The 14868-nt window shown below is 38.5% G+C and overlaps 1 protein-coding gene across 2 annotated transcripts in view; it reads right to left on the reverse strand.

Moving 5' to 3' along the window:
• The window catches only part of LOC101847707 (dnaJ homolog subfamily C member 13), a 336952-nt gene that overhangs the window by 16215 nt on the left and 305869 nt on the right, over window positions 1-14868 (reverse strand). For both annotated transcript variants that reach the window (XM_005092779.3, XM_005092778.3), the window contains 2 exons: window positions 10807-10986; window positions 7216-7356 (listed from right to left, as the gene is read on the reverse strand). In XM_005092779.3, the coding sequence (XP_005092836.1) occupies window positions 7216-7356; window positions 10807-10986 (321 nt within the window). The remainder of the gene's footprint in view (window positions 1-7215; window positions 7357-10806; window positions 10987-14868) is intronic.

Consider the following 14868-nt stretch of genomic DNA (forward strand, 5'->3'; position numbering starts at 1 on the left):
ACTCAGTTGCCTGAAAAGGGTAGTTTGAGCATGTGTGGCCTAAATAAGCTAAACCCCCCTCCCTTACCTTATTTAGGCCATATGTGGCCAGTGTAGTCAGAGATCTGAAATTTTGAGGATCGAGTTTTCAATCTAGTGGCTAACATATATATGAGTCATTTTGAAAAAAAATACCACATTTTTGGAATTTGTGATTCCAGACCTAATTCATTGGATACCATGAAACATTGCTTCGAATTGCCTTTGACTATATTCATGAACAGGGTAAAACGTTTATTGACCTTAAAATGAGGTCTTCAAAACTGCCAAGTCATAGAAATTTTACAGCTCTTTTGTAAATCTTGCTCAGAATGAAAAAATGGCAGGATCCGCAACACGTATGTGTTTTTTAAAACATGCTTAAGGATAAAAGTCATGGCTTCAGGGATTAAATATTTCACAGTTGTACAGAGTATTGGACAGCAACACTGAAGCAAAAGAAATCTTGGTGCCCGTCCTTGTGTTATATTACCCAGCATTTCCCACAGATGATAGTTCCCTAGATCTAGATTTATTTTCTTTGAGATTTTGAGACTCCCTACCAGTTTCTTTATATGACATGAGACAACCGAGCTTATGCAATGCATGACTGAAAGATACAGAGCCAAGTTCAACCCAACACGGTGAGTATTTGAGCTTACATAGATCTATTCCTCCTGTTACAAGGGTCTAGAACGACTTATTATGCAGAAATCCGATACACTCTCCTTTGGTTAGGAAGTCTGCCACCGTTACATTTCAATGGCAAGACAACCCATAACATGAGCTCTACCTAGTTAGTGGCCGTCAGGGCAACAGTGTGCAGAATTCCCTCCTGTTACTTTTTTTTGCTGTTACCCCGGTTTTCATAACCGGAGAGAAGTTAGTGGTCTTCAGGGCAACAGTGTGCAGAATTCCCTCCTGTTACTTTTTTTGCTGTTACCTCGGTTTTCATAACCGGAGAGAATTAAAAAGTAACAGGAGAGAAGGGAATGTGTTCAATAGCTTAGCTGACCAGAGTGTGGGTTAAAGTGTGAGGTAGTCCACGCTTAATAAGAGTAAATGAAAGAGGTTAAAACTAGAGGCATGTTTGTACTTTTTCAACAGAACACCTGAATGGTCATTTTTATCTTTGAGTAACAGGACAGAATTGAGAGTAACATTGCAGAATAGAAGAAGATAGCAGGAACAAGCGGCAAGTGTCAGCAAAACTGACCAAAGTTCGGGATGAAAATGAGTCATTTATGCATAAACAAAACAGAATAATTATTATGTGAAAGATGTGTCTGTACTCTTTCAACAATACTCCTATATTGTGATTCTATAATTTAAGTAATGGGATGAAATTGAGAGCAATAGTGAGGGAACAATGGAGTAAAATGAAAGACAAAACCTTCCATTTTTCCTTCATCGATGATAATAATAATGCAACATACTTTTGTTCTACCAAAGCCTAGAACCTTCTATGTTGATAAAAGTTATCAAAGAGTTCTAAGTAATTGTGAGATTGTGAGTTAACGGGTGCGAGCCTCAGCTCAGTCCAACATTGTGTCCTTGAGAAAGAATACTGTACACAAATTTCCCATTTGGCTCCGTCCTTTCGGGGATGAACCTTAAACTTGGTCCCACCTCTAAAAAAACTTTATAAGGGCGTTAAACCAGTACAATTTTACCATTTTTACCAAAGAGTTCTTAAAATGTAGGTCTATAGATCTAGATCTTTTATTTAGTTGCACATTTAGAAGTGAATTTTGTGTTGTTGCAGAGACTTAGATGTAGACTGAAGTAAAAAAAAAAAAGAGAATTTTCTTCGCTAAAACTTTGCCACATAGGAAATCAGCTAAACTTAGTTGACTTCAGCACTATGCCACTTATGCTAGATCTAGATTAATCGTATGAAGGGCAGCCCTAGTGATAGTTGATTTCTCAAACAGCACTTATAAATAAACATTTGCTATTAAATTTTTTCCCTAGATGCAAAGCTGACTCCTGTTGAAAAAAGAAATAAGGGAGAGACAGAGAAAGGTGAAAGAAGAACCTAGTGAAGAAACTGCACTACATGCAGCATGAAAAGCAGAACGGCATCATGCAGAGACAAAGAACAAAGGGAAAGGAAACCGGTCGTTCGTATGATCTCAAAAGACCATAGGGCAGCATGTATAAAAGGTAGAAAAACGAAGAAAGACACAAATCTGAAGAAGACATCAAAGTGCTGATGGCAAAACAACGGATGCCCCATCCTCAGCGCAGAGAAAAAGAAAATTGGAGTTGAAAATGAAAATTTTATCTGAGAGCAAGAGGGCAGTAAAACGAACACTTAAATTTCCTTTTGCTCTCATGGATGAATTGAAAGACCGTTACAAGAAAAAGAAAAACAAAAGTATTCATATGCTAGCTTCTGGAGAAATATTAAGAAAGTATAAAATCTAGAGCAAATTTCAATTTTGTTGAACTCTCAACATAAAAAAAAAGGAAACTCAAGAAAAAAGTGCTTTCAACTTTGCAGATGGATAAAGAGCACATTTAGGATTTTTTTCCTTCGGCCTGACAACTGGAGAATTTTGAACTGGTTAAAAATGTTATCTTGAAACAGATAAAAAAAACAACCCAGAAACCTTTCTTGAATAACACTGTAGAATATCTGTACAGACAGTACCTATCTGAGAGGAGTTTCAAACATTCATTTTACAAGCTTTTGATGGCGGAAGCCATATAATTTAGGGTTTTTAAGAAAGCTACAGAATCAGATTGAACAAGATTTGTGACAACACAGAGCTGATAGCTGACCCGTTGTTTATGCATTGTGTTCATCTGAAGGTTATTTCTGCTCAATTTTGGCCATAACATGCATGCACGTATCATGTGATCATTGAAACCCAGTTCCATTAAAACATCACCATTGACGGGACACAACTTAAGCAAGTTGAGAAATTTAAATAGCTGGAAAGCATGCTTACACATACATTTTACACATTTGGGGACCAATATATCATCAGATGGGATATGTCACACAGAAATTAACAGCCACATTTGCCAAGCAAAAGCAACCTTCCACAAAATGAAACAGACACTGACAAACATCAATCTGTCACAGGAAACAAGAAAAAGAGTACTGAAAAGTTACATCGAGCGAACCATATTATACGAGTGCAAAGCATGGACAATCAATAGACAGCCGGAAAGAACAAATGAGGCGATAGAGTTGTGGTTCATAAGACGTATGCTGTGTATCCCATGGACAGCTAGAAAAACAAATGAAGAAGTCTTGATCTAAGCAAATTGCAGACATGTAAGTGACAGGCAAAATTAATTGGATACACAATGCAGAAAGAAGCATTGGAGAATATTGTAACAACTGTCAAGTTTGATGGAAAGAGAGGCAGAGGCAGACAGAGTGATCATACACTGGACAAGTCGACAACATGGCTGGGAATAGCAAAAACGACAGACACCATCGCTGCAACACAAGATAGAGTGAAGTGGAATTTCATGATCACCTACGCAAGTCGGCAAAGCACCGGATGATGATGATGATGCTTACACATGACGGAAGATTGGACATAGGAAAATTGTAATCAGGACCCAAAAAGGAAATGCGGAAACTTATAAATTGTCACCATTACTCACCCATAAACACCAACCCAATGGAAGTTAAAAAAACCCAACCTATTCTCAGCATATTTCAACACTGACTTACGATATAAAACAGGAGGACGAAAGACTGATCAGGAGTTAAACGAAAACAGACAAGAACATCAAAGAATGAAGTGGTTCGGTCATCTGATGAGAGGGTCACCAAAGCAACCAGCTTCACAAGCTTAAAACTCTAATAAGTCTGGATACAAGGGCAGGTGCAGACCACGCAAAACTTGGCTGGATAGCATTATAGAGGTCCTCCAAAATAATAACACATCACCAACAGAAGCCACCTTCACTGCCCTTGATTGAAAATTGCACCTCCCCTCGACATCTAACGATGCAAGAGGAAGGATGAAATAAAGTAAAAGGATCCAATCCTAACATACTCTGAGGACATGAGACTCACTGCAACGTGGCAGAAATGGGTAGTATTGAAAGAAAATAGAAATCCTGAACGGCGAACATAACAAAATTAGTATCACTAAGAAAAGAACAGAAACTGGGAGGTTGATGGCATTGTGGACATTATTCAAGAAAACGTTTCGACAATACAAGTTACACGATTCAAATATAGACAATCAGTTTAAACACTTTGGAAAGACATGGAGCAACCTTCAAGTCAATGAAGCAAGGGTATGTGCTGACATCTCTCAAAATTGTTTAAGTAAATTGAAAGAGGAAGCAATAATCATTATAATAATAAATGACATTTAAATAACGCTCAACCCCGATTAAAGTACACAGGCTCTGAGCGCTTTACAATACAATATAATGCACAATAGTAACATAAAACCTCGTTTTCTGACTAAAAGAAAATCCCTCCATATGTTTATCTTATTAATTTAAAAACAGAAACGACTTCAGCTGACATTTGAATTAATCAAAGGATTTCATCCCTCTTAAAGTACTTGGCAAAGCATTCCAGATCTTGGGGCCTTCATATTCAAATGCCCTTTCACTCATTGTTTTATGTTTCATTGACGGTAAAAGAAATTTCTTTTCGTCAGCTGATGACGTTAAACTGCCAGTTGGAATGTACAGTCTCAACAGATTTGATAAATATGATCGAGCATTATCATGCAAGCACTTTTCTCAACAGGAAGCCAAGGCAATGTCTGTAAAAGAGGTGTAGTAGAGTCTCACTTTCTTTTCCGTAAAACTAAACGTGCAGCATTGTTTTGGACTGTCTGAAATTTTTTAACTTTCTCCAGTGACATTCCTGATAACAAGGAGTTACAACAATGGAGTCTTGATAAAACTAAGCTAGTTACTAGTAAAGCAGAATATTTAGTATTGATTAGATGACGTACTTTATTAATTTTTCTTATTTCTAAATACATACAGCTGATCAGATGATTTACCTCAGCCGACATTGACAAACTGGAATCAAAATAGATGCCAAGATTCTCAATTTTTTTTGAAAATGCAATTTCTGCATCATCACTTGTCATGTGATCGTGGTCAACCTCATTAACAGACTTTGCACTGCTTGCCAGATTGACTTCGGTTTTATCATCATTCCACATCAATTTGTTTTTGTTCATCCAGTTTTTCACTGAGGCAAAACAATTTTTAACACGATGGACAAGTTCATCTAAGTTGGTAAACATAGTTGAACCATAAATTTCACTATCATCAGCATAGAAATGATACTTCAAGTCATACTTGACTATTTTCTTGACAAGTGGTAGAACATAAACAGTGAACAAAACTGGACCGAGGACTGAGCCCTGAAGGACCCCATAAATAAGAGCACGATCTGATGACTTAAAATAATAATAATAATAAATAGCATTTGTATAGCGCATATCCCCGCTCAACAGCAGGCTCTATGCGCTTTACATTATATTATTACCCCAGCAGACCATAGAACACTCCGAAACATTCTCAGCTTCGCGGGAAGCATACAGCGCAAGCAGCTGATTAAACGCTCAAACATTAACAAACTGACAAGATCTTTCGCTGTCTATAGCCGGGTACCCATTCCCACCTGGGTGAAGTGAGGAAAATTCGTGTAAAGTGCCTTTCCCAAGGACACAACGTCGGGCCCCTGACGGAATTCGAACCAGCGACCTTACGGTTGCGAGTCCGTGAGCCCTTTAACAACAGCAGATTAGTATAGATTTGACAGGTAACAACAAAATCAGCTAAGGACAGTCCCGGATATTCCAATAGACACTTCCAATCGCTTCAATAAAATATGAAGGTCAATAGTATCAAAAGCTTCAGATAGATCTAAAAGGCTCAGCAAAACAACTTTTCCAGAATCACAGTCAGTAAGCACCCACATTGGGGCTTTGCAAAATCAACTGTGTACACTACACACTGGCAACTCAACTTTACTGTTACTATATATATATATATATCTGATCTCTTATACTGTGAGGTGTCGAGGAGAGATGCAGTTCTCGGACATGGGTCAGGTGTGTTGCTTTTTGGATCGGCATATTGTACCTTTGAAGGATGTCTTTGACTCTATCGATCCATCTTTTTTTATTAGCCTTCCTTTTGCCCTGAAGTCATTGAATTGCATTTTGTAGACCTTCGAGGCAGGTTGTTGTGGCCCCATTCTCATTACTTGTCCAAACCATCCTATTTAATGTTGTCTCTCGATATTTCGTTTCGACGCCCACTTATCATTTGATGCTTACAGTTTTTTTTTCACAATGGTAACTACACCTCGCCTTAAACATTCCTATCCATTTTTCAGTTATTCCTTTAGATGATATCACTAATAACGTATGTACACATGTGTTTCATTGTAAATGAGATTTGCTGTTAAAACCTGATAACTGATAACAGTCTTTTATGTTCCCTCGCCTGTTATCCACTTTCTTTCCTGTTACCCATTTTCCCTCCTGTTACCGCCCCTCTTTGCGTCCATGAAAAAAAATTTATAGAACTTTGTTTTTAAAAAGTGAGCGTAGGATTACCTTCACCTTACTGCTAAAAGGGATAGAAATTCATATGATCATAATGCGTTTGATTTTAGAGTGAGAATCACAAACCGAGATTCTAAAATTTGCACTGATTTTGAAATTTGGCACTTTAATCCGAAATAACTTTTCATGGATTGTACACCTGAAGTGTTTTTTTATTATTTGCCCGATGAATAGACCCAGTTTCACCAACATGATATTCCATAAGCTCCCCCAAAACCTATTCCAGTAACACAGCTCTGTGATTTTAGTTAGTAACAGGAGAGAACATTTTCCCATGAAGCTAACACAAAAGTTGTTGTTATTCTTTAATTTGACAGGATTAAGCTCCAAAATGTCCCATTTATGTCTATAGATGGTTGATTCATTTCATCAATATTATTTTGAAATTTTTCATAAAAGTTTATTTTTTGAAAAAATGAAAATCTAAAATGTAACATAAAAAAAAAATTCATATAATACATTATCACTTACTGAACATTTTTTTGTTGAAGGAGAAGTGAAAAACAATTTCAACTACTTTGTCCTGTGAAAAAGGAGCTAAAGTGCGTATATAGTTACTGAGGATGCTTGGCTAAAAAGAGCATAGACTCCTATTAATCTACCATGCCACACTTACTTGTTGTATGAGATCCTCATCGCACTTGTCAAACATTTTCGATAGTGCCTCGGCTGCCAGGCCAATCATGTCCCTGCGTTCCTTCATGGCCACCTGCATGGGTTTAATGCACTCGATGGTCGACATGCTACGAATGCACAGCTGTACAGAAGCAACATAAGAAAATTTCTTGAGCCAAAGAGATGTGCAACGGTAATGTGTTTCTGATGGTGTTGATGATGGTCAAAGAGATCGGGGGGGACTTTTGCTTGTATTGACAAATAAGTAGATTTCTGCTTAGAATAAGAAGTGCCAACTAACAGAACTGTTGTTTGAATAAAGAAAAGCACATTAGCCCGATAACAGTGGTTTACTTTAGGGAAGAAAATATAAATGGGCAGAATCAACACTGGGAATGAACAGTAAGACCTACCAGTGGCAACCTCAACCCACCCAAAAAGAAATCATGACGCAAAGGGGGGAACAAAGATAGAAGTAATGAACAGCTACCTGTGCTTGAAAAACATCCCTACAAGGGTGCATAATAAAATACAAGACAAAACACATTTGTGAGACATCATGGTGAAATCAGGCACTGTCACAATTTAATTAAACAAAAGAAACTGGCACTTTTCCGTCTGTTAGGTAAATTTTTCAGAATTTCTGTTTTTTGCCCCAACCCCTTTCCATTTGAAAAGACATTTTCATGAGGAAATTCCAGAAAAGCATTGATTAAAGGCACAACATTGTCAGTTTCCAAGTCCTCTCGATAATTTTACCACTAAAACCAGACAATCCCATTTCCTTCAATTGCAAATATCTCTATTTCTATTCAAGTTAGAAAGGTATTTTTTACTCCTTATGCCCAAAAATTGATGAGGCCCGATTCCACCGTACTGCGAAATCCTAGTGAAATCAGGCAGTGCTCGTCAAAATAACGAAATCGAAGAATCACATTTTTCCTACTGTATGGCAATTTTTGTCGAATCTTTGTCTTTGGCTCAGCACCTTTTATTATGTCCATATTAAAAAAACATTTCCATGTGAATTTTACATATTAATGGTACAAATTATGTACTTTTTCAATTTTTAAGGAATCTCAAGCTATAGAAGTTACCAAACTTTGGCAGCCATTTTCTCGCAAATTTTTACCTCTGAGACCAGGATACCCTACCTCCTTCAATTGCAAATATCTCGACATCTATTCAAGAATGTTGTATATATTTTTCATAGAAATAAAGGCAAATGAATCAGCTTTCAGATGATACCAATACCTATGCATGCCCAAAAATTTACAAGCGCCTGATTCCATTGCGTCATGACACATTTAATTTGTATTAAGTTTTTACAAAGAATAAAGGCAATCATAGAGGCAACTGAAATCTTTCATTCATCCAGCACTCCAACTCTAGGAGTGTGGAGGACCAGCAATTATTCATAAACAATTCTCTGGAGGAGTGGACTTTTAAAATTCAAACAAAGTTTTATATTTAAAAAAATTAGAATGACTTTAAAACCCTTCACTGTTGCGTAAGTGTATCTCATACTGACCAATAATCCACCGCCCAGTGCTGTGTAACTTATCTCATACTAAGTTTTAAATAAAGAGAGAGGCATCCCTTGAAAGCTTATCGTTTTAGCTATCAGGTCATATCTACATGGTTTTGCTCTATATAGCGCATAAAAAAACCAACCCATTTTCAACCTTGTCGCCATTTTCATAGCATGACGCACCAGTTCGCATTAGGCCTACCACTAAAAGTTGCAACAATCGCGCCATATTGCAAGCTACAGCAGTCTAACAAGTCAACAGAAGTCTGCAGATATTATTTTTCCCAAATTTTGTTTGCCTGCTGAGATCATGGCTACGTTTAGTAAAGAACAGAGAGCTTTTTGTATTGAACATTACCTCTCCACAAACTCACCATCCCTGACATTTTTTAAGTTCTGCACACGGCACGGAGTGAATGCTAAGATGCCCTCAAGACCTTTGGCGTCATGAGTAGAGAAGTTTCGTCAGTTTGAATCTATAGCGAATCAGAACTAAAAAGTTCTTTAAAAAATGACCACTTCAGGTCGAACACGCACCATGCGCAGCCCTTTAAACGTCACCAGAGTGCAGATTTCAGTAACCGAATCCCATGAGATGTCTGTGCGTAGGCGATCTGCAGCTAGGACTTTCCTACACATCAACAGACTGCATTCTCATGGCAGAACTAAACCTAGGACTATACCATGTTCATCTTCGCTAGGCCGAGATGACATGGATTAGAGCATTGCAATGTGTTCATGATTCCTCGATTGTCTTGTAAAGAGGGATCATTTCCTCGATGACATTTGGTTTAGTGCATTTTCACCCTTCGGGATATGTTAACTCCAAAAAAGCTGTCAATTGGGCACCCCACTCTATTGTCTCTAGAAGCCACTTCTTTGTGAACATGTACAGTGTATGTGGCTTTAGAAACTCATGGTTCAGCAGGTCCTTGTGTTAGGGCGCCACTGAACATTTCGAACGATGCGTTAAAAATGTGTCGAGTCCAAAGGAGGGAATGTGGAGCAGTGCTTCTTAGGAATTTCAGAATGAAATCATTAGGTTTGTAAAACTCTGTAAAAGAAATTAAATATTGTTTAAATGTCACAGCGATTGAAAATTAATGTCAAAGAGAAAATAAACAAAAAGGTCAACTAATCTTTTTACGACTTCCTTTACAAGATTTTAAAACTTTGGTGAACTTCGCGTTTTTGGGTGCTTTTTTCTTTTAGCCGTTTCTGTTTTCAAAACATGTTTCTTCTTCGTGGATTTTTATATCAAACAAATTCCTTTTGAATGAATTATTATGTCTGTTCCAAATTACAGCATTCTAGAACAAATTTTGCTCGAGATATTCAGAAAAAAAATTGTAAAGTTTTTTTTGGATCACCGCGTATTAGTATTCTATTCACAAAGATAAAGAAGGGGAAAAATGGGGTTTTAGAAAAGTTTGTTTATAACAGACTTCTCGTTATTTCAGGACTCGTTATAAGTGGATTCCACTGTACAAATTTTTAAACAATGTTATTTACAATTGTCCATAAAGGCCAATACCCTTTATAAAATTAAGGATTCTATTGGGATGGACGATGGAAAACAAGTCTTGCAATTTTTTAAAATCTAAAATATTTCCTGCGGGTCTCTCCGAAGTTTAGACATTCTGTTAAAATGTGTCTAATGGGAAAATCTGTGTCGAATCCCACACAAAACAGCTTCTCTTCTCCCTGAAGGAGGTATTTATAATTTATGAGTTAGGGACTTGTATCCGATGTGAAATCGAGTAAAAATTATTTAGTCTCTTCTGGAAAAGCCTGAAGGTTTTCGCGGACCCAGTTTGGGCTTTAAGTTGAGTAGCTTATTGTTTTCTTGTTTTTTCCAATGAGTCTCCCACAGACTGGAGTATTTCACTTTATGCCATTATCAATATCAATTGGAGATTTTACTGTCAGCATGCTTGAAACTTTAGATTACACCAGATGCCAGGTCAAGCCCCACAATCAATCTATTTAAAAAAATGATCACATTCAGTAGTTATTAACATTCCTTTATCAAAATTAACCATTATATCAGTGGTGACTGACCTCGTTGTATGAAAGCTGGTGTGCCACTTGTATGCCTGCCTTGGGTACTGCAGTGAGCTTGGATGTCATGGCGCTGAAGACACGTGGGACATAGCCAAGGGAGGGAACCTGGTCAAGCAGGGAACTGTGGGCTTGGAACAGGCACACCACTGCCATCGTCACAGTCTCCAGCATTTCATTCTGCACAGATAACAGCCACTGGACAATGAGCTCAGGTATGTGGCTGGTACACAGCAAAAGAAAATATTGAATATCTACATCCACATAGTTCTAATAAGTCCCTGCCTTTGACAGTCATAGTATTAATATTATGGTTTGGCAGGTGAATATTTCCTGTCAGGGTTGTAGTAGTAGTAGTATAGGGTTTTACGGCGTTCGCAACTACGTAAGGTCATATGAGCGCGCGAAACACAAGTTGTTTACTTTCGCAAAAGTTCACTGCACGATTGGTTAACTATTACTTTAAAATGCTAAAATATTAAAATTCAGTGTAAATATATTTGCGATTTAAAACAACTCTTATAAGTAACAATAAAAATTTAAAATAGTACAATTTCATTTTACAATTTGCCATAAAGGCCAATGGCTTTCATAAAATTAAAATTTTGCTGGGACCAACGACGGAAAAAATGTCTTGCAATTTCTTGCATTTACAATATTTCCTTCGGATCTCTCCAAAGTCTAGACATTCGGTTAAGATGTGTCTAATGGTAAAATCTGTGTCGCATCCGACACAGAACAGCTTCTCATCTCCCTGTAGGAGGTATTTGTGGGTCAGGGCCGTGTGTCCGGTGCGCAATCGAGTAAAAATGACTTCGTCTCTTCTGGAGAGGTTCGAAGGATTTCGCTGTTTTAGTTTGGGTTTTATAACATATAGTTTATTGTTTTTATGCTTTTCCCAGTGTCTCTCCCACAGACTGGAGGTGTACTTTTTGACTTTATTTCTAAAGTCAGATGGGGGAGAGTGTTTGTCGTTGATCCCAGCAGAAGGGATGAGGCTTTCTTCGCCAGGTCGTCTACCTGCTCGTTTCCTCGGATGCCCACATGGCTAGGTATCCATGCCAACATGATGTTTTTTCCTGTTTCGGATAGTATATGAATTTTCTGTTGCAGCCTAACTATTTTTGGATGTAGGAGTGTGTAGTTTGTGAGTGAGGTGATGCAGGACAGAGAGTCCGAAAGGATAAGGAAAGATTTGTTAGGAGAGTTTTCTACGGAGTCCAGTGCCATGTCAATGGCAGTGGCCTCCGCAGAGAAAATGGAGGCTTCAGGATGGAGTCTCCTCTGGTGTGTACTGTTAAAAGATACGGCTGCGGCGCCCATTCATTGTCTTTTTTGGAGCCTTCTGTGAAGATGAGCTCCGCACCGGGGTATTTATCTATTAGTTTTTTGTATTCTGCTTTAAAAGTTTTGGTGTGTGTGCTTTCTTTGTTGTGTGTGGTCAGCTGTAAATCTAATTTTATCTTGGTGAGGTGCCACGGAGGGAGGTTGGGGAAAAGAATTTGTTGGATGTCTTGTTTGGAAAAGTGTAAGTTTTTGAGGTCCTCAAGGATTCTGAGGCCGAAGGCTGTGATGAGTTTTTCGTTGTTTTGGAATTTGTTTATGGTTTCTGGGTTTGTTTTAAAAATGCAGTCGTGCGCTGGATTTTCCGGTGTTGAGCTCTGTTTAACTGCGTATTGAAGTGAGAGTTGTGTGCGTCTAAGTGAGAGTGGTTGTATGTTGGCCTCGGCCTGGAGGCTCTCCACCGGAGAAATGCGGAAAGCCCCCAGAGCGAGGCCGAGTCCTTGGTTTTAAGATGTGTGGTTTTGCCAATCCGTAGACTTGACAGCCGTAGTCAAGCCTGGACCGGACAAGGGAGATGTACAAGTGGAGAAGGTGTTTTGAGTCCCCGCCCCACTCCAGACGGGAAAGAATTTTCAAAGCGTTTAGTGCTTTCTGGCACCTCACACGAAGGTCTTTGATGTGTGGTATGAATGTGAGTTTTTTGTCGAAAATGATGCCGAGGAAACGAGCTTGGTCCTGGACGGGAATCCTTTCCCTGTATAGTGTCAAATCTGGCTGCAGCATACGTATGCCTGTTCGACAGAAGTGTACTGCAACCGTCTTTGACGGGGAGAACTTGAAACCGTTATTGTTGGCCCACTTTTCGAGTTTGTGCAGCTGCGTTTGCAGCTGCCTTTCCATAGATCTCAAAAGAGGATATTTCGAATGGCAGCATATCAAAAAGTCGTCAACGTATAACGAGCTGTCTATGCTGTTTTGGGGGGTTTTTACTATGGAATTTATTTTAATTTCAACTAAGAGAGGAGAAACGATGCTCCCCTGGGAGACTCCTTCCTCCTGTTGGTGGGGGTCTGAAAGGGAGGATCCGACACGAACCTGGAAGGAACGGTTCTTCAGGAAGTTGCCAATGAAGGCAGGCAAGAAAGTTTATTGTCGAAGATTACGCCCAGGAAACGAGCTTGTTTTTTAACAGGAATTTTCTCTCCAAACAAATATAAATCTGGTTGTCGCACACACTTGTGCGACAGACAAAAATGCACACAGTTTGTTTTTACTGTGGAAAATTTGAACCCGTGCCCGTTTGCCCAAGTTTCCAGTTTATGGAGTTGAAGCTGAAGCTGACATTCAATGTGATCCATTTTGGATTTGGATTTATAGCAAATCAGGAAGTCGTCAACATAAAGTGAGCAGTCAATATTGTTTTGAAGGGTTTTTGTGATGGAATTTATTTTGATTTAGAAAAGAATGGGCGATAAGATGCTTCCCTGGGGGACGCCTTCTTCTTGGGTGTGTAAATTTGATAATGTTGAACCTACTTTGACTTGAAATGATCGATCTTTCAAAAAGTTTCGTATAAATTCTGGAAGATTTCCGCGTAAGCCCAAGTCATGCAGGTCTTTCAGAATACCATGTTTCCATGTGGTGTCGAATGCTTTTTCTAAGTCGAAAAAAATAGCCACAAGGTGCTCTTTTCGAATGAAAGCTTCCCGAATGAAAGTTTCAAGTCGGACGAGATGGTCAATAGTAGAGCGATTTTTGCGAAAACCGCATTGAAAATTGGATAAGGAGTTTGAGGTTTCGAGAAACCACATTAGACGTTTGTTAATAAGTTTTTCCATAAGTTTACAGAAACAGTTTGTAAGGGCTATGGGACGGTAGTTTGAAGGGTTAGAGTGAACTTTTCCTGGTTTTGGGATTGGTATAACAGTGGCAAGACGCCAACTGTTCGGAAATTGTTGAGAATGCCAGAGTTCATTGTAAATATCAAGGAGTAATAGGAGTGTTTCGTCTGGAAGACGTTTGATGATTTCGTTGAGTATTTGATCAGGGCCTGGAGCTGTGTTTGATAGTTCTGCAATATTACATTTTAATTCGTTAAGAGAAAAGCTGCAATTATAGTGTTCTTCATTTGAAGAGGTAAAATCAACAGTTGTCTTTTCAGAAGACATTTTTACTTTTTTGAATTGTGGGTAGAGGAATTTCCGGAGAGAGTTGATGCTATACAGTCAGCAACTGTTTTTTCGGTTTCTACGAAGGAGTTATTCGGTTTAAGGATGTGTTTGATTGTGTCTTTTTTAGTACCTTTTAATTTCTTTATCATCTTCCAGACTTTGTGCATTGGTGTGTTGTTGTTGATTTTTGAGACATAATTTCGAAAAGATGTTTTCTTGGCTGTTCTGATTTTTCTGCGTGCTTGGGCTCGCGCAATTTTGAAATTAATGAGGTCTTCGTTAGTTTTAGAGTTGACGAACTTCCTGAGAGCTGATTTTTTGGCCGCAACAGCTTTTTGGCAGTCTTCAGTGAGCCAACATTTATTTCTTCAGGGTTTTTGGGGAATTGTCGTTAAAAATACTAGTACTGGTTTTTATTAAGAAATCTTCTATGATTTTACCTTTAGTATCAGTTGGTTCATTTCCCCAAAGAGGGCAACATGATGAAGGGTTGTGGGAGCTGGTCTCTGAGGTTTATTAGTTCTCTTAAAGATAGAGGATAATTTGGGGGATGTATATTTGAACAGATAATTATAGGACAGTGTAGGGTGACCCTGACCGCAACTGC

Source organism: Aplysia californica, unplaced genomic scaffold (genome assembly GCF_000002075.1).
Source record: "Aplysia californica isolate F4 #8 unplaced genomic scaffold, AplCal3.0 scaffold00052, whole genome shotgun sequence".
NCBI classification, from domain to species: Eukaryota; Metazoa; Mollusca; class Gastropoda; order Aplysiida; family Aplysiidae; genus Aplysia; species Aplysia californica.